The 17,704-nt window shown below is 47.1% G+C and overlaps 2 protein-coding genes across 3 annotated transcripts; both read left to right on the top strand.

Annotated features, from left to right (window-relative positions):
• Window positions 1-1,128: 1,128 nt before the first annotated feature.
• On the top strand, window positions 1,129-4,371 carry mettl2a (methyltransferase 2A, methylcytidine). Its single transcript, XM_070847927.1, has 9 exons — window positions 1,129-1,271; window positions 1,844-1,932; window positions 2,224-2,450; window positions 2,954-3,003; window positions 3,093-3,153; window positions 3,255-3,394; window positions 3,504-3,610; window positions 3,772-3,837; window positions 3,934-4,371. The coding sequence occupies exons 1-9, from the start codon at window positions 1,129-1,131 to the stop codon at window positions 4,074-4,076; spliced, it is 1,026 nt and encodes a 341-aa protein (XP_070704028.1). The 3' UTR covers window positions 4,077-4,371.
• An 859-nt stretch (window positions 4,372-5,230) lies between these two features.
• On the top strand, window positions 5,231-15,756 carry tlk2 (tousled-like kinase 2). 2 transcript variants are annotated; one of them, XM_070847285.1, is made up of 21 exons: window positions 5,231-5,313; window positions 6,479-6,561; window positions 8,096-8,173; window positions 8,271-8,340; window positions 8,423-8,466; window positions 8,629-8,727; window positions 9,261-9,362; window positions 9,554-9,646; window positions 9,847-9,957; window positions 10,092-10,228; window positions 10,697-10,849; window positions 10,953-11,019; window positions 11,130-11,227; window positions 11,331-11,412; window positions 11,900-11,991; window positions 12,096-12,185; window positions 12,323-12,492; window positions 12,602-12,740; window positions 13,787-13,898; window positions 14,256-14,363; window positions 14,502-15,756. In XM_070847285.1, exons 2-21 carry the CDS (start codon window positions 6,481-6,483, stop codon window positions 14,673-14,675), a joined length of 2,100 nt encoding a protein of 699 aa, XP_070703386.1. In that variant the 5' UTR covers window positions 5,231-5,313; window positions 6,479-6,480; the 3' UTR covers window positions 14,676-15,756. The 2 variants fall into 2 exon arrangements, with proteins under 2 accessions (XP_070703386.1, XP_070703387.1); XM_070847286.1 differs by lacking the exon at window positions 8,629-8,727.
• Window positions 15,757-17,704: the final 1,948 nt, after the last annotated feature.

Raw genomic sequence — 17,704 nt, 5'->3', positions numbered from 1 at the left:
CAATATCACAACAGAGTGTCTCACAGTGCTTTACAAAGTTCACTGAAATAAACAAGTGTAAGTGAACAAACAGTCTAATAAAGAGTCCAGCAGTCGATGAGAGGTGTGTTCATCACAATGTCATCAGTTCACATGAAGTTACAAGAGATAAAACTACAACAACCACACAGAATCTCACCGTTAGCTTTCACTGTTCCATAATGTGACATGTTTCATCTTTGGTCTGTGGCCTCTCCGCTGTCCTCTCGTGCATCATCGCTCTAAATGAGTGTCTCTATTGGTGGTCCTGTTTACTACCAGCAAATCTAACCGCTCAGTTCAGATGTTGACTACCTCAAGATCATCATGACTTCCAGGTCAACTAATCACTGATCTCAGTCTCATTAATAACGTTTCGCAGTACAGGACAGTGCATAGTGTAGAAAAATGTCCTCACAATAGAGCTAAATGTAGCAGTGACTTTTTAACACTGCATTTCAACAGTCACACTTAGCACTTGGATGTGACCTCTGACTGAGGTATGATCTCTGTGTCATTATCAGGATGCAGGCTCAAGATAAGAAGTAGTCAAGTAGTCGCTGCACACATCAGTAGTGTGTTCACAGACTTCCTGTGCATTCTGATGGCCAGTTTAACGTCCAGCACAGGTTACACGTGAGAAACCTGGTTAAGCATGAGGACTGCTGAGCACTGAGCTGAGAGATCCTCTGGGCACGTGTCGCCCTCTAGTGGAGAAACACAGCGACGATCAGATGCTGCAGGCACGTGAACACCTGGACACCTGGACACCTGGACAGATCCTTTTATCATCAGCCCGTCTTATCAGTGCTGCATTATGATGCCTCGAGCATCCATCCATGTCTTGACTCCTGCAGCGCCATTAATAACATCACTAATGTGCAGACTGCAGCTCATCATGCCTGCAGTAATATACTATATAAAGTATAGTATACTGTGCATGTGGTGCAGCCTAAAATACAACATGACTGCATAATCAGTCAGTCCTGCACGCTTTAGGGCTTATACTACCAGACGATTCCCTATTTCTGAGCTGTTAGTCTTGTCCGACCGTCCGTGAACGCAGCACGGATACATGCACGGTCCTTCCTTCGTGGCGTCAGTGCGAACATGGCGGCGCCCCACGCCGTGGATGGTGTGGAGGGAGGCAGCGGAGGACCGGGGCTGGATCCGGCTCACTCAGACGGGAAGAGACCTCAGTTCGGGACCCGTTTCCTCACAGACCCGCGGCAGGTCTTCCAGCACAACGCGTGGTGGGTAACTTTGAGCCTCCCGTCCAGGAGGGGGGGGGGGGTCCTGCCTGGGACAGTGTCAGTCCTCTGGTAGGACTTCACTGCATGGATGGCCAGTAATAAGCTGCTTTAACAGCTGTTTGTTGGACTCACAGGAGTTTACCTGCAGGTCTCTGTACTGTCAGGTTCAGGTGTGATGTTTTTGGACAGTTTACGGGCAAATACAGAGTCACCTAATGTGTATGTGTGAGCAAACTGACCACTGGATACAAACACTGAGTTTTAAAGAACCATTTTTGATCATATGATGATAATTAGCACACATTAACAGCATCCTGCAGGTTTCTTCCTGTTTTCTGTTTGGTCCATTTTACATTATTTTGTTCTCACATAATTAAGACCAGCTTGACATTTTGAGTTAAAGTTAAACATCTGCATCCATCACTCATGTCATGAGACTTTCAGTAGGTTGAAAAACTGCTCGTCTGCTGAGGGTTAGTGCGCTCGTGTCTGCAGATGTTGATGTTCTGTGAGAACCATCCTGAGATGCGTCCCCTGTCCCACACTGGATAACGCTGCTCTGTTGTGCACAGGGACAATGTGGAGTGGACCGAGGAGCAAGAGGAGTGTGCGAGGAAGAAGGTCCTAGAAAACAGCCAGCCAGTCCCTTCAGAGAAACAAGGTTGTATTATTGATGTGAAGACTCGGAACAGATCAGGAACCAATGTTGTATCACTCATCACTCATTCTCATCTGATCAGAGAGTGAAACGACGTCATTATTGAAGAATATTCATATTTGTATTGTGTAGAAACTGGCTCATAAACCTACTTTCTGAGATGAGACGACTCCCACTGCAGTTAATTTCCTGTACTCTGTTATGTGTGTTAAGCTTCTCAGAGGTAATCTGTAATCACCACATCAAGATTAAGACTTGAACCCTGACTTTGCTGCCTGACCTTCTTTGTTGCAGAGGAGTACGACAGCCGGGCAAATGAGTTCTGGAACGACTTTTACACGATCCACGAGAATCGTTTCTTCAAAGACCGTCACTGGCTCTTCACGGAGTTCCCAGAGTTGGCTCCGCAGTGCAGCCTTAACCACGGGTCCCATCCCGAGGGCCCCGGACCCACAGAGGACGGGCAGCGAGGGGAAGCGGTGGACGTCCCCGGCTCCTCTGCCACATATCGCATTCTGGAGGTGAGACTTCAGTCTGAAAGCCAGTTATCTAAACTGTAACTGTACACATTTAACATTTAACATAAAACTAAACGTCTGCTGTTCTGTGAACCTGAATGTTAAAGAGAATCTCTAATGAATGAACAATCTGACACATGATCGTTTACGTCTGTGTTTATTGATACATCATGATACATCATCAATACATCATGTTAAGCTGTTTACTAAAGAGCAGAAACTGAAATACTTGCAGCCATCCTTCCTTCACCGTCTCACTGAATGGACGGCCACAAACATGTGGTGCTGATTTGTTTTGTGTTGTGCAGCCTCCCACTTTTCTGCTGAATCCACGAGTCACGTTGTGGTATCTGTTGTTATTTAAACACTTTTAAACATTTTCTATGGAAATAAATGAGAGATTTTTGCACCCATGTTGTTTTCTAGTCCTTTTAGCCGCCTGTGCTCTTGTCAGGAAACAAACGTTGCTACTTAAAACACTAACTGAATGAATGTCTGTTGGACAGGTCGGCTGCGGTGTCGGAAATACAGTTTTTCCAATACTGAAAACCAACAAGTAAGTACAGCGGAGACATTTCCATGTTGTTCTGCTCTTGTTATCTGCTCGTTAACACTTAACACTAACTGGAGCCTTGCTTCTTGCAGCGACCGGGGACTCTTTGTTTACTGCTGTGACTTCTCCAGCACTGCTGTGGAGCTGGTCAAGGTGAGATGATGGGAGAGGTAGAGGGATGACGTGCCGATAGATGTGATCCTCTCCGGGGTTGTGGGCTGACTGAAGAATTAACATTGCCTTCTCGTCACCAGACTAATCCAGAGTACGACCCTGAGCGCTGCTTCGCCTTTGTTCATGACTTGAGTGATGTGGAAGCCAATTACCCCGTCCCCGATGGAAGCCTCGATGTTATAGTGCTAATCTTTGTCTTATCAGCCCTGCATCCCAACAAGTAAGAGCTTCTTCTCCCCCGTTCTTCTTCTTCTCTTCGGGTTTCACTTCAGAGTGCGGGTCATTGAACGCAGCACCAGTGGTCCTAAAGTTTCCCCCCTTTGTCTCAGGATGCAGGCGTCAATCAGCAGATTAGCGCGGCTGCTGAAGCCTGGGGGAGCGATGCTGCTCAGGGACTACGGGCGCTACGACATGGCACAGCTTCGCTTCAAGAAAGGTCAGTGAGGCTGATCCACAGTTCACTGCTGCATTATGTCACACCAAAGGTTCTGTGTTTGGACATTTGAATCGACGGTATCATGGACCACCTATGACAGTGAGTCTGGCTGCAGTGGTACACTACATTTACAGGTGATTTCCGTCCCTTTGCTTCTTCAGGAAGATGTCTGTCAGAAAACTTTTACGCCCGAGGTGATGGGACGAGAGTTTACTTCTTTACTCAAGGTAAAAACAGAGACATATTAGTTGGAGATTTGTCAGTATTATTTGGCAGAATTGTTCTTTAATCATATAAATGTTTCTGTGTTTGTGTTATTCCAGATGAGCTCCATGACATGTTCACTGAGGCAGGGCTGGAGAAAGTGCAGAACCTTGTGGACAGACGGCTGCAGGTGAACAGAGGCAAACAGCTCACTATGTACAGGGTGTGGATCCAGTGCAAGTACCGCAAGGCTCTGGGGTGAGACGGAGGACCGGGCCCACCTGGACGGACCGGAAACTGGGAGCTCAAATCAAGGCGGAGCTGGCTGGTCTTCTGGGAACGTGGTTGTGATAAAGGGGGCCTCACGTTATCTCCGCTGCCATGGACTCATTTTATAGCCCAGACGGAGCTGCGAGTGAGGATTCCTCATTTTATACTGATGGGAGACGTGAGGAAGGGCCGGTTACTCCTGTTTGATGCTGATTTTAATGAGCTGATGCTGACGTGGTTTTTAAGATTTAACTTCATGATCACTTCTTTTTGTACATGCAAACTCAATAAACTGTAAACTACACATGTGTGTTTTACTTTCTGAATCTCTAAGCTGCATCCAAAGGTGTTCAGTCCTGTTATCACCTGATGGTTAAACTGTGTGAGCTGGGATGAAAAAAACCTGCACACAGCAGCTTACTGGTATCATATGAGGACAGTGTGTGGGTGTGAACATGACGGTGATGGCAACTTTTCTGATCAGAGATCATTTGGGAGCTGGAGCTGGAGCTGCTGTGGGTGGGCGCTGCTAAGTGGTATTGTGCACAGAGGGATTTGCCATTGGTCCAGACTGGAGATTTGGGGCAGGCGTGGACTGAACGAAGGTGAAAATACTTGAACAATCTCACGAGAAAATATGAGATTTTACTGATTATTGTTTACATTGCAAAAACATGAGAACCGAACCGAATCGATCCGGATTCAGCTGAAACGCTCACAACTTCCGAAACAGATCGGGTTGTCCCCCCGCGGCGAGGAGGGCGACTGGAGCCGAACTTTGTTTTGATCGAGCTGAGAGCCAGGACCCGAAATTCACCTCAACCACCGGGGGAGAGGAGATAGGGGCAACCACCGCTGGCCGAAACACATCATTTGTACCTGGCGGAAAACGCAGAATCTCGAGGTCGCCATTGTGTGGAGCGAGATCCCCGACACGGGCACCGTATGGTCCTTGGAGAGAGGGATGCGATGGGGATCCCCGCTTAAGGAGTGCAGCCAGGCGGGTTTGGGATACCCGGAGTAGTCGAGGCCTCCGAGGGAATCCTCCGTCGTCCACCGTGAGCCACACCGCGCGCTCCCGTGTCTTGGTCGTTAACAATCAACACGCGAGGGACGCGGCTGTTGATGCGGCCTAGCCTGGGAGGGTCTGCCGAGCACCGGGGAAACAACGGGGACGGTTTCAGGGTTAACAACAGGCCCCCCGGAGGACCGAAAAATAGTGAACTGCAGTAAGTATGTTGTCGGATTGTCGAAGTAACGCGGATGTGTTCGCGGGTGTGTGGCTGCGGTGGGTCCGGACACCTGACAGCACAGAACCGAGGAGATGCTTCTTTTTGACAGACGAGTCAGCGTTAGCATGTTAGCATGTTAGCTAGCCGCACAGCGCTAACGCTAGCTGTCTTACGTGTGTCTGTAAAATCATTTACTGCGGCGGTCACTGGCTGTGGTGGGGTTCTGGGGTCGGTGTCTAATCGTCCACCAGTGAGTGGGCTAACACGAATGATCATTTTGTCTTGTTTCGGTACGTTAGTGGACAAAAAAGAAAAATCAGATCTACCGTTGCTAGCTAACGTTAACCGTTAGCTCCTGGATGGCAATGCTAGCTAAGTGATGGCCAACATCGGGAGGCTTGTTAGCTCATTTATCCAGTGTTAGCTGGCTGATCATCCACTGGTGGTGTCTCAGATTGTTATGCTGGACATGATGATGATAGCTGGGCCAGCAAACCCAAACCTGATGACAGTTACACCGGGATTGAAGGACTTGGTTGGACCCTAAAACGTGCAGGAGTGCTGCAGGTTACACTCTTCATTTATCGTCCACAAGCAGAGGAGATAACAGGCAGACGTAGCAGTCAGTGCTGGGCGTGTAACTTAAACGTTAACCTTTGCACAAGCTAACAAGCTGGGCACTTATTGTCTGTGGTGGCCTTTTCCAGTGCTGTGAGTACACTTGGCAGCACCCCCATTAGTGACCTTTCATAACTCCAGCGCCATGCAGTTAAGGCCTATAATGCCAGGGTGTTATCACATGATGCTATAATTTTCTAGACAATGACTCCACACATCTGGCCTTCGTCTTTGGTACATATTTAATATCAGTTATCTGCTGTTGTTTTTTTGTTTTGTTTTGTCATGTCCACATTGTGCATCTTGGTGCTGGGAGTGTGAGCACTCAAGTTGGATGGCCGGTGCTTGCTGAACACACATGATAGTGGAAAACATTATTGTCAGGCTTATTGATGACTCAGAACAGGAATTTTCCACATCCATATAGCTAAAAACAGCCATGACTCATCACAACCGATGCCTTTTGAAACAGCGATCCGTCACTCCCACTTGAATATACCAGACCCCACAACGCCTTCTTTAATTTGTGCTCTTGTCTCTGCAGCCATGATGGAAGAACTGCATAGCCTGGACCCCCGGCGGCAGGAACTGTTGGAGGCTCGCTTCACCGGGGTCGGCGTGGCTAAGGTTTGTGTTACAGCCGATGTCGCTGAGGTGGAGCATGAGAACTCTCTCCTGTCACAGTGCTTATAATCACAGATTTTCTTGATTACACATTTTTGTGAATCTCTTTCTCTCTTTGTCTCACTCCGCCTCAGTATCATTCTGCTGTTTGGCCTGGACAAGCTTGGCCCCACTCCTTTTCTTTGTCTGTCTCTGGAGAAGGTTGAGCTGTGTCTGTGTTTTTTGGCCGGTGTGATATGGCATCTCTCCCTGGCTCGTGATGTAGTGGCTGTATATGCAAGTGGCGAAGCCTGCCAAAAAGGCCACAGACAGGACAGGGGTGGTAGGGGGAGGAGTGATGGCAGAGGAGGAATGCAGAAATGGTTCTTGACCAGGTGTGAGTGTGGAGGCAGCATTAGCCCTCCACCCTCTTGCTTGCTACATGGATGGAGCTGTCTATGTGGAAGGTGATCTTGGAACAGTTAGAGAGTGAGAGTCAGCGCCAGGAGTGGGCCCTGTGCCAGCCATAGGCAGAGCTGAGCCCAGAGCATGGCATGGCTGCTGCCGCAGAGAAAATGGCGGCTCTTGCTAAGGCATTATGCCACAGCCACCCAGTATGACGAGAGATGCAATGTGTGTAGGGGGGAAGTGAGAGAGAAGTGTGTCAACAAATGGCTGTGAAGAAATATGGGTTGGTGGTCTAAAAGCCCTTCAATGTCACAGAGCAGCTGAGAGTTTTTTTTCTTGACCTTGAACAGCCCCGTGGCACTGCTGTTCTCCCTGTCATCACTGAGGTGGTGTACGAGAAAAGAAAATTGTTATCCTTTCGAGGACAAAGAGCCTGGACACTTTTGTAGTAATGGAACAGAGAGGGCCTACCGAAATTGTTGGAGGGAGCATTTCCTTTTGAACAAGTCTGATCAAACAACCAAGATCTTGGGGAGGAGAGGAGGAGGAGGAGGAGAGAGGGAGGGGGGTAAAAACAAGCTGTCATTTCTAGATGAAGCAAAGCATCTTTTGCTGGCTTTCTCCAGAGCGAGAAGAAAGAACGGCTCAGACCATGGTGAGAAGGAGAAAAATGGGTGACATTATCTAAAGGTGACAGACAGAGGGAGGAAAACATCCTCAGCAGCATGCCTAATGTTCAGCCATTTTAGGAGGGTTCAGTGAGAGAGCTCTAGTGTGCTCTGAATGACTAAGTATCTCCCCCTGATTGGACAGTGCCTGCTGAATTCTGATGTGATTCATTTGACTGACAGGCATCACCTAGGGAACTGGCATTAGGCCTGATGCAGGTCTAGTTTTAGTGGGAAGTTAATGGTGCCGTTATTTAGCCAAACCTCTGCATCCTTTCCCCGAGCTTCCCACCCAATTTACTCTGTTTTCCAACTCTGTGTGTGCGCTCTCTCTCACAAGTGCATGCATACACAACAAGTCCGTGTGCACGTCTTTGAGGATATCCTTTTCCATGTACACATCCCCTGCATCTTTTGTGCCTGGTTTCTATTTAATTGCCTCACGTGCTTTATAGTTATGCATTTTTACTTTGTTCTAACAGGGCTCGGGTCAGAACCAAAATGAGTCGTCCAATCAGAGTCTATGCAGTGTGGGCTCGCTCAGCGACAAAGAGCTAGAGGTCAGTCTGTCACATATGAACAGGATTTCTTAAAGCCAGCCATCTCTCTGTGTTACATTATTATTCATGTGGTTCATTCTTACTTCTTTCCTGACAGACTCCTGAGAAAAAAGCGAATGACCAGAGAGTGAGAAAAAGGAAAGCAGACCATTTTGACAGCAGCCAAGGTAGGATGGTCTCACTGTCACGGCCCTCATCATCTATCCCACACATCAGCCTCTCTCTGAACTGCCTGCCTCTCTTTTCTAGGCAAAGCAGGAGCAAGGGGACATAAAATTAGTGATTATTTTGAGGTGAGTGCCACAAATGTGTTGTGTTTCTCTGTTGAACTGAGTGTGTATCCAGCTGAGCTCATGTTCACTGCTGGGTAACTTTTCTTACTTGCCTTCTAACCCCTTTTGGACCCTTCTTGGTCTTTCCATTGAACTGCTTTCCTCTCTTGACGTCTCTGTCAGTTCGCGGGAGGTAGCGGTCCTGGTACCAGCCCTGCCAGGGGAATTCCACCAGTGGTCCGCTCTTCCCCACAACACTCCCTGTCCAACCCCCCTGTCACGGTGAGCATGCTTGCTCTGTGCTCTGTTTCATGCTTTAAAAAAAAAATCTCTTAACACTCTCTCCTGCCATTCTCTCTTCCACGCTTGTTATTAACATCAGTAGGTCAAGTTTGTTCACAGTTGGGCAGAATGTTGGCGTAGAATCAGTGTGAAGTATGTTTACTCATAATGTGTGTAGAAATCGATCGTTATCGGTTCCTACAGAAGCCAAATGCAAAAATGTAGAGGAACATATTCTAGAAATGAATGTACTGATGTAGATACAGACGGACCTGCACATGCGCACACACACTGGCAGGCAGATGATAACAGCAAAGACTTTAATGAACCTGTTGCACACACCTTTTGGTGTGGAGGACTTGCACCTCAGGTAAAGACTGTTCATTAGATTTTCTTTCGTCTGATCAGTGTGATGTCTTGTCATGACTGGCGGCAGCAGGTCTCCATAAATTCTCTAACTTGCTGAAGTTCACACACCAAGACGCCCTCTGTTCTGTGTAAGGTTTTCATTGGACGGTTGTCTCTGCCTCCAGGTGCAGCAGGGAAGTCCCTCCTCCGTAAGCTCGGCCAACACAGAGCACTCATCGTGTTCACTGAAGCCTGCTTCTCTTCACATCTTTCACAAAGCCACACAGGTACTTGATATGCTGTCAGGGCTGGCTGACCGTTTTCATTTGATAATGTAAATGTATACCAATAAATTGCAAGAAGTCAGCAGCTAGAAGACTTTGTTAGCTTGGACTAGTTGTTGTGCCACATTTTTCACTGATACAGAATGAGCCGCCATTAACATGAACACTGTTTTTGTGCTCACTGTACCCTGTAGTCTGACCTTACTATAGAGAAACTAACAGCAATGGAGAACAACAAGAACTCTGACCTGGAGAAGAAGGAGGGCCGAATAGACGATTTACTGCGGGTACTAATCTCATTACATTTCATCCCTGCTACCCTGCTTGCCATTTCCAATGGTTTTGAGAATACTATATTCTCTGTCTTGGTTCTTCACTGAAGGCATGTTACAGATGACACATTCCTTCTGTCTGTGCATGTATAAACAAGTTAAAAGTTAATTATTTTACCTGCCCTTTTCCTGCTTGTCTGAATGTTGTGCTCCAGGCAAACTGTGATCTGAGGAGGCAGATTGATGAACAGCAGAGGATGCTGGAACGATACAAGGAACGCTTAAACAAATGTGTGACCATGTCCAAGAAGCTGCTGATCGAAAAAGTATGTTTAGAAACTAAAAGCTGAAAATAAGTGTCAGTGCTATTAGATGAAGTGATTGGTCATTGGGATTTTGACATGAGCTACTTTTAGAAGCTTAAACCAGCTGGTTTGATGCCTCCTTGCTCTTGCTCCAGTCCAAACAGGAGAAGATGGCGTGCCGGGACAAAAGCATGCAGGACAGGCTTCGGCTGGGTCACTTCACCACAGTGAGACATGGAGCATCTTTCACTGAGCAGTGGACAGATGGATATGCCTTCCAAAACCTTATCAAGTGAGGACGTTTGAAGTTTCTCCTTTCACACTTTTCTCCTCAAGTAATAGTCAGTTCAAGAGGCAAAGTCAAACTGACCAGAAAGAAAAACACACGTCGCTATCTGTGATGGCAGCATGAACCTACTGACCCAAGTCTGTTTCAACAGAGCTTAGACAACACGGCGCACCAACAGCATAAACAAACACATTTTCACATTTTAGCAGCAGTTTTATGTATATAGAGTCTTACAGACAACACATACTGTGGCATTGTATAACGAATCAGTTGCATTTTACACAAATGGACTGACTACATAAAAGGTGGTGGTGAGTGTTAAACCCTGTGTGTGCCGATGATTTAACATGAGTACGACCTCACTAGAAGAGGTGAAAGCAGCATTTCAGCTCGGTTGCCAGTTTGCTCACTGCAGTTCACACACAAACTGACAAATACATCAGGTCATTTCAACACGTCGTCTGTTTTCAGACAACAAGAAAGGATCAATTCCCAGCGAGAGGACATTGAAAGACAGAGGAAGTTGCTGGCCAAGCGCAAGCCGCCCTCCATGGCCCAGACGCCACCGCCGAGCCTGGAGCAAAATAAGCGCAAAAGCAAGACCAATGGGACAGAAAGTGAAGCGTATGATGCATTTGTTTGTTCTTCATCCTCTTTTTTTACATCAGCTGTTTTCCCCTGTGTGTGTATTTGAAGTTGCACTGAGGTTGGTTCTGTGTCCTTGCAGGTTATCTCAGGCAGAGTACCACGAGCAAGAGGAAATCTTTAAACTAAGACTAGGCCATCTTAAGAAGGTAACGTCTGATGGACTTGTGACAACTCTTAACTGACAGCATGCTTCTTGGTGTCTTTAGTTGTTTAGTTAATTTCACAGGTTGTGGCATTATTTTGTGGTCCTTTGCAGGAGGAGGCAGAGATCCAAGCAGAGCTGGAGAGGTTGGAGCGAGTGCGGAATCTGCACATCCGTGAGCTGAAAAGGATCCACAACGAGGATAACTCTCAGTAGGACTTCTTCTCATATGGCCCTTTGCTAGTTGGTCTGAACCGATGTGTTCCTGTGCTTTGTTGAATCACACAACTTGAATTGTTTCTCCCTCCCGTGCAGATTCAAAGATCACCCTACGCTAAATGACCGATACCTGCTACTCCATTTACTTGGAAGAGGAGGTTTTAGTGAAGTTTACAAGGTGAGAGAAACACTTCCCTTTGCTGGCAGCTTATACACCACACAGACATCCCAGTTCCCAAAACTCAGAATTAAAGCATATTGTCAAACACGTATAATGTGATGCACTCCTATACAGCAGCCTTGTAGTTAATACCAGTTAAAAGGGTGTTTGGGACTTTGATTTAAATGTGTGGTGACTTCTGAGGTCTCAGATTGTGGCGCTGCACTTATATTTCTAAAGTGACTGCAGTGGCTGTGCTGCGCATACTTTGGAAAATATTTGAGGATGCATGTTTCATTACATTACACTAAGCTGACATCATCAGCATTTCGAAGTAAATGATTGTGCCAGAATGTGAGAGTTGCTCCAAGAATCTGCTGTCATCACTGTGAAAATGATAAATGAACACAACCTTTTAATCTGACGCAAGAGTCTCACTGCAGCTCGAGCAAAGTAACACCAAAGTATCACAGTTCCCAACTAATAGGAGACATTTGTTTTCCAGGCCTTTGACTTAACGGAGCAAAGGTACGTTGCGGTCAAAATCCACCAGTTAAACAAGAACTGGAGGGACGAGAAGAAGGAAAATTATCACAAGTGAGTGTTTTACTAGAGTATATTATGGCTGTGGATGATTGTTTGTGTGTAATATCCACATTTAAAATGAATGGTGTAAATGTTGAACATGCTCTGTGTCTCAGACATGCGTGCAGAGAATATAGAATCCATAAAGAGCTGGACCACCCACGAATAGTTAAACTCTACGACTACTTTTCACTCGACACTGACTCGTAAGTCATTTCCTTTTTAAGCAGAAGTATTCCCTCCAACATATGTGCTCTGTCTTCAAACGGACACTGTGTGCAGCGCCTTACCTTTACCAAATCCTGCTGAGGTGGTTTAGTACCTCTCCCTTGTGTTGGAGCAGGTTCTGCACGGTCCTGGAGTACTGCGAGGGCAATGACCTGGACTTCTACCTGAAGCAGCACAAGCTTATGTCAGAGAAAGAGGGCCGCTCCATCATCATGCAGATCGTTAACGCCCTGAAGTACCTCAACGAGATCAGACCGCCCATTATCCACTACGACCTCAAACCTGGTGGGTCTCCTCGCCACAGATGTCATTTTTGACTCAAATTGTGAAGTTGGTTCTTAATTATTCAGACGCTGCGTTTGATGCCGGTAAATCCTCTCCCGTCCCTGCTCAGGTAACATCCTCCTGGTGAACGGCACTGCCTGCGGGGAGATCAAGATCACAGACTTTGGCCTGTCGAAGATCATGGACGATGACAGCTACAACTCGGTGGACGGGATGGAGCTGACGTCTCAGGGAGCAGGGACATACTGGTAAGATTTACACTGGGAGAAATCACACTGATCATCTGTGATTTCAGACGTGGTGCTGTTTATTTTTCCCACTGAGCCTTGATCCTCGAGGGTTAAACCTGTGTCAGGTAGTCAGTGCTGTATTATGTCTCTATACCCCAGTGCTTTGCCACACCAGTGCAGTGAAGTAAGAGTGATCATTTTGTAGTGGAGGATTTTATGAGTTTGAGGCTAAAACACCTCAGACTTTTGTCGAAGCATCATGATAAGAAATCTGAGCAATAAACCTTGTTGGATGCAATAAAGAAGTTTTGAGAAAATTCCATCAGAGACAATGAAGCTTTAATCATATGAAGTGTGTTGAATGATCAACTCCATTTTGTGGTGTTTCAGTGCCTTCCTAGTGGAACACTGACCCTCACTACACTCTGCCAGGCTAACATTTAATCCCTGAAATGGCCGTCTTAGATCTGCACACAGAAGTTGGTGAATTCCCTTCGAATCACTTGCAAAAGGCTGCAGCAGCTAGTTTTACACTTGGCTCACAGAGCAGTGTCCTATATGGTTACGAGGTCTGACAGCACGCTGGATTGACTGCAGTTTGCCTGAAGCAGCACTCCAGGCTAAACACTTTCATGGCTCCAACACGGAGGATTTATTACAGCAGCGATGGGAGAGGTGATAAATGGCCAGAGTGTGGGTCTTTTCACGGGGTCATTCAAGAAGATGGAGGCTGCAAACCTGACTTAGTAACACAGATATTATTTAACAGAAAAGAGGAGTGCAAATGTTATTAGAATCTGCAGATAATCAGTGTGTTTGATATGAAACTAAACAGTAACTAAACAATCCATTATTACGATACACCACATACTTGGAGAGTTTGACTGTATGAACATTGTGTAATAGGTCCATATGTTAACTTGTACCATGCTGCCTGGTGTGTACGTGCTCCCTGTAGAGTGTTGACTCAAAGCACTGCTGTGTTTGGGGTCAGAGAGCACCGATAAATATTCTGATGTCATGACTATGAAACACACCTATGAAACCATTTGTTTCTCCTTTAGGTACCTGCCTCCCGAGTGCTTTGTGGTTGGGAAGGAACCGCCCAAAATCTCCAACAAGGTGGATGTGTGGTCTGTGGGGGTCATTTTCTACCAGTGTTTGTATGGCCGCAAGGTAGGAGACACTCTGAACACATGTTGTAACAGGAAACATCAGCTGTTTTCCACTTCTGAAGTTCTGTTTTTATTCCATATAAGTCAAAAAGTGCATACGTTTAATTTTAATTAAATTTGTTAGTGTAATATGAAGAATTCCTGCTCCACACAATAAGATTTGTCAGGAGAAACTTGTGTATCATGAAGGAATTAGTCAGCGCTGCTACACTGACACGTTTTTCAATCTTTTAAGAAAATGTGACAGAGCAGTGGCTGTGTGAAGACACTGACAACAAACAATCATTGTTCATTTATTTATTAATTTAATGATTTGTTTGTTTCATGAACACTTGTTCACCTTCTCTTTGCTCTCTAGCCGTTCGGCCACAACCAGTCGCAGCAGGACATCCTGCAGGAGAACACCATCCTGAAGGCAACAGATGTGCAGTTCCCCCCTAAACCAGTAGTCACACCTGAAGCTAAGGTCCCTGCTGTTCTTCTCATGTTTGAACCTCATCTTTGCACAATGCCCTCCATCTATCCTTTTTTTTTAAACTACCCACTGGTGATCACATACTTGAGGCTGATCTCTATGCTTCACTCTCCCTGTGTCTCCCTCCAGGCCTTTATAAGGCGCTGTCTAGTCTATCGTAAGGAGGACCGCATCGATGTGCACCAGTTGGCCAGCGACCCTTTCCTCATGCCCCACATCCGCAAGTCGGTGGCCTCCTCGGGCACCTCGGGCATGGCCGTGGCCTCCACATCCAGCTCTTCCAACAGCAGCGCCTCAAACTGAGCCCACAGCCCTTAACTGACTGACTGAACCATTGGAAAGATAGGTGTGGGGGCGACGCTATACGGTGCGCCCCCTCCTAACAGCATCCCACATTGCCATGAAGAACCTAAGAGAAACTGGTCAGACGGCAGCAAGGGGTGGGTGAGAAGTCATGGACGGGTTGGGAAGGGAGACCCACGTCACCCTTCATCCCTCTCATGTCCACCCACCCCAGCCTACCTGTCCTCCTTTCTCAGAAGGGTGGCATTGCTCTGGGGGTCAAAGCCCTGGACGACTAATACAGCGAGGGGCGAGGTTTGGCACTGTGTTGGTGAAAAGTGGGGTTCAGTGTTTGGGATTTTTCTTTTCTGCTTAAAAAAGAGAAACTAAAAAGAAGTCTAGAACAGTTTCAGCTTGGCCAGATGGAAGGACTGTGGAAGGCCTCATACCCATTCGCACTCACTCGTACACCCATGCATGAGCCATTCTGGTGTGAGGTAGTCTGAACTCCCCAAGCTCAAACATTTAGTTTGTTCTCATCCCCCTGAACCCTCCTGAGAGAGAACCAGTCTGGCCTGTTATTGTATCGAATCCTAAATATCTATGGCACTATGTCATCCGATCCTGCCCCGCTTAACTTCCAGACCCAGATAGTTTGAGACGAGGAGGGACAGAAGCTACACCCCCACCCCCACCCCCACATCCCTCCCATCTCCTCGTCAAACTCCTGTGACCAAAGCTTATAACCTCCAGCTGGTGGCAGTGTTCCACCTCCGTTTTTATAATGAATGGTTTTAGAGTCGTGCTACTTGATATGGAGTGGAAGCTGAAGAGAAACGACCCCTTTTACATTTTTTTAAAAAACTTTTCAATTTAACCAGTTTTATGGAGAAAACTGTTGTGTTTTTCAAGTTGCCTTTAATTAGAACTGTTATTGTTTTGATTGACCCCCTACCATAAACACATATTTATTTAGGTATGTTTGAATTTATTTTTGGCCAATAAAATGCAAGGGACTGGTCTACCTAATAGTACTGTTGGGGGGAGATTGGGCCTTAGCAGAGAGTTGCATAAACCATTAAATACTATTGGTTAAAATGTGTTTGTTGTTCAGAGCTTCTGTCTTCATGAGCGTCGTATCATTCCTACAGACTAAATATCTCCACCTGACTACTGATGCTTTGTCTAGTTCATATTCACAATACATTTAAGGAACCAAATGGAACAAGCGGCTCATTTGCTGTTAATGAGCCGTCCTCCTGGCGTGAATGTGGAGCTCTTTAACAGCCCTTAAATTGAATATAATTTCCTCCAGGCACAAACATTGATTGTTCCTCTGTGTGGAGGCCCAGTGCTCTTACTTGATAAATACTATTCATGTTTCTGGGATGAGATGCATCAGATTTTCTTCAGTTTATCCATCCCTGCATTCTCTGCTGGTTTTGCGGGTCACGTGGCAGCATGGCGTCCGGTCCAACACTGATTTCCAGCTCCTTCCGTTCTACCTGCGTCCACCCTGAGGTGTCCCACCACTTTGACGGGCCTGAAAACCTTCACAGGAGGGCGCCCACGTGGCGTCTTCATCAGATGACTCACCAGAATTTCCTTGAAGCCAACCGAAGCCTCTGCTCCTGAACATCTCCAAACTCCTCCCACGGCCCCTCCGGCCCCTCAGTACCTGTCTGCTGCTCCAGAGACCTGACGCTAACCATGTCAGAAGGCCTCCACCTTCACCCTGACGGCCTCCTTCCCCGCTGGGGGACACCGGGGGGGGTTCTCTGGTTGCTGCTCTGACACACCGATGACTTTCTGACGCCAGCTTTGAGCAGCCAGCTCCACTATGGAGGTTTAGAACGTGGCCCACTCTTGGTCCATGTCCACAACCTCCGCAAGGATGCAGGAGACTTTATCCCAGGTCTGTCCTGCTGTTTCCCCCCCCTGCTATCTGACTGAAGTCACCACCAGGTGGGGGTCAGTTGAAAGCCCCACTCCTCTCCTCACCGACTGTCCGACATGCGGCCACAGATCAGATGATGTGACCACAGAGTCACTCGGTGGTCTTTGGTTAAAGGGGTTCTGGTTCCTTTGAGCCGCCTGCTGCTTCTTCATGGTGTTTGTTAGGGCCAATAACAGCCCCCCCCCCCAATCACCCCCCTCCAGGTTCCTCCATTGTCTGTCCTTTCCAAGACCTCACCTAAAGACACTAAAGACGTTCGCTGCGTCGGCACAAACAGGCAGAACCTTCCTCTGATGAGACTCACAGAGGCGACTGACCCTCTGATTGTTGGGGGAGAACTCCAACACAGCTCTCAGCTGGGGGCCGGTGAGCTTCCCCCCACCGGCCTGGAGCCTCTTACCCCCCTGGTCAGAGTCCAGGCTCTGTGCTACATGAAGAGGTCAGAGTATAGAAACAGCCTGCGATGCCCGGAGCCATGACAGTGTGGGAAGAGTTTATTAATCTGAAGCTTTGGGAGGTTTGTACAGGACTGTTACAGGAAACTCTTCAGAAAGGATGATGATTACTGTGAAATCACAAGTCTACTGAAACATTACAGACATGATGGATACTGATGATCTTTACCATGTCAGGACTGTGGTGGCTCAGAGGAACACACCTGAGGCTTCCTGACATTAAACACTGAGCAGGTGTTTGCATATTAAAACCATGATCACCATAAAACATGACTGATGCCTGATGACAGACACACTGGGGGTCTCTTACTGCTCATTAGTCTGTCCAAAAAGAGCAAAATACAGCAAAAAAGAAAATAACTGAAAATGCAAAAACCTTTTCTCACATTTCTGAATAATTGTACTTCTTTAATTCTTTAGTGGCACTGCTCCTTTACTTGATCGCTATTGGGCGTCCTCAGGCGCCGGGAGGTCCCCGGACCTCATGTTGGGAACCATACAAACACACACACACACACACACACACACTGTTGACGCTGCTCCATTCATTGCAGGCTCCTCTGACGGAGCAGACGGAGCTCTAGCGGCCAAACTCACCAAACCTGCACCGTCCGTCCTCGGAGAGAAACTCTGGAGCC

Source organism: Pempheris klunzingeri, chromosome 17 (assembly GCF_042242105.1).
Source record: "Pempheris klunzingeri isolate RE-2024b chromosome 17, fPemKlu1.hap1, whole genome shotgun sequence".
NCBI lineage: Eukaryota > Metazoa > Chordata > Actinopteri > Acropomatiformes > Pempheridae > Pempheris > Pempheris klunzingeri.
This window is presented reverse-complemented; position numbering and strand designations above follow the sequence as displayed.

Coding starts and splice junctions, on each gene's coding strand:
- tlk2 (XM_070847285.1), top strand. CDS start 6,481: ATGATGGAAGAACTGCATAGCCTGGACCCCCGGCGGCAGGAACTGTTG. Junction 8,341..8,422: donor CCATTTTGACAGCAGCCAAG/GTAGGATGGTCT, acceptor TCTCTTTTCTAG/GCAAAGCAGGAGCAAGGGGA. Junction 12,741..13,786: donor CAGGGAGCAGGGACATACTG/GTAAGATTTACA, acceptor TTTCTCCTTTAG/GTACCTGCCTCCCGAGTGCT.
- mettl2a (XM_070847927.1), top strand. CDS start 1,129: ATGGCGGCGCCCCACGCCGTGGATGGTGTGGAGGGAGGCAGCGGAGGA. Junction 3,004..3,092: donor CCAATACTGAAAACCAACAA/GTAAGTACAGCG, acceptor TGCTTCTTGCAG/CGACCGGGGACTCTTTGTTT. Junction 3,154..3,254: donor CTGCTGTGGAGCTGGTCAAG/GTGAGATGATGG, acceptor TCTCGTCACCAG/ACTAATCCAGAGTACGACCC.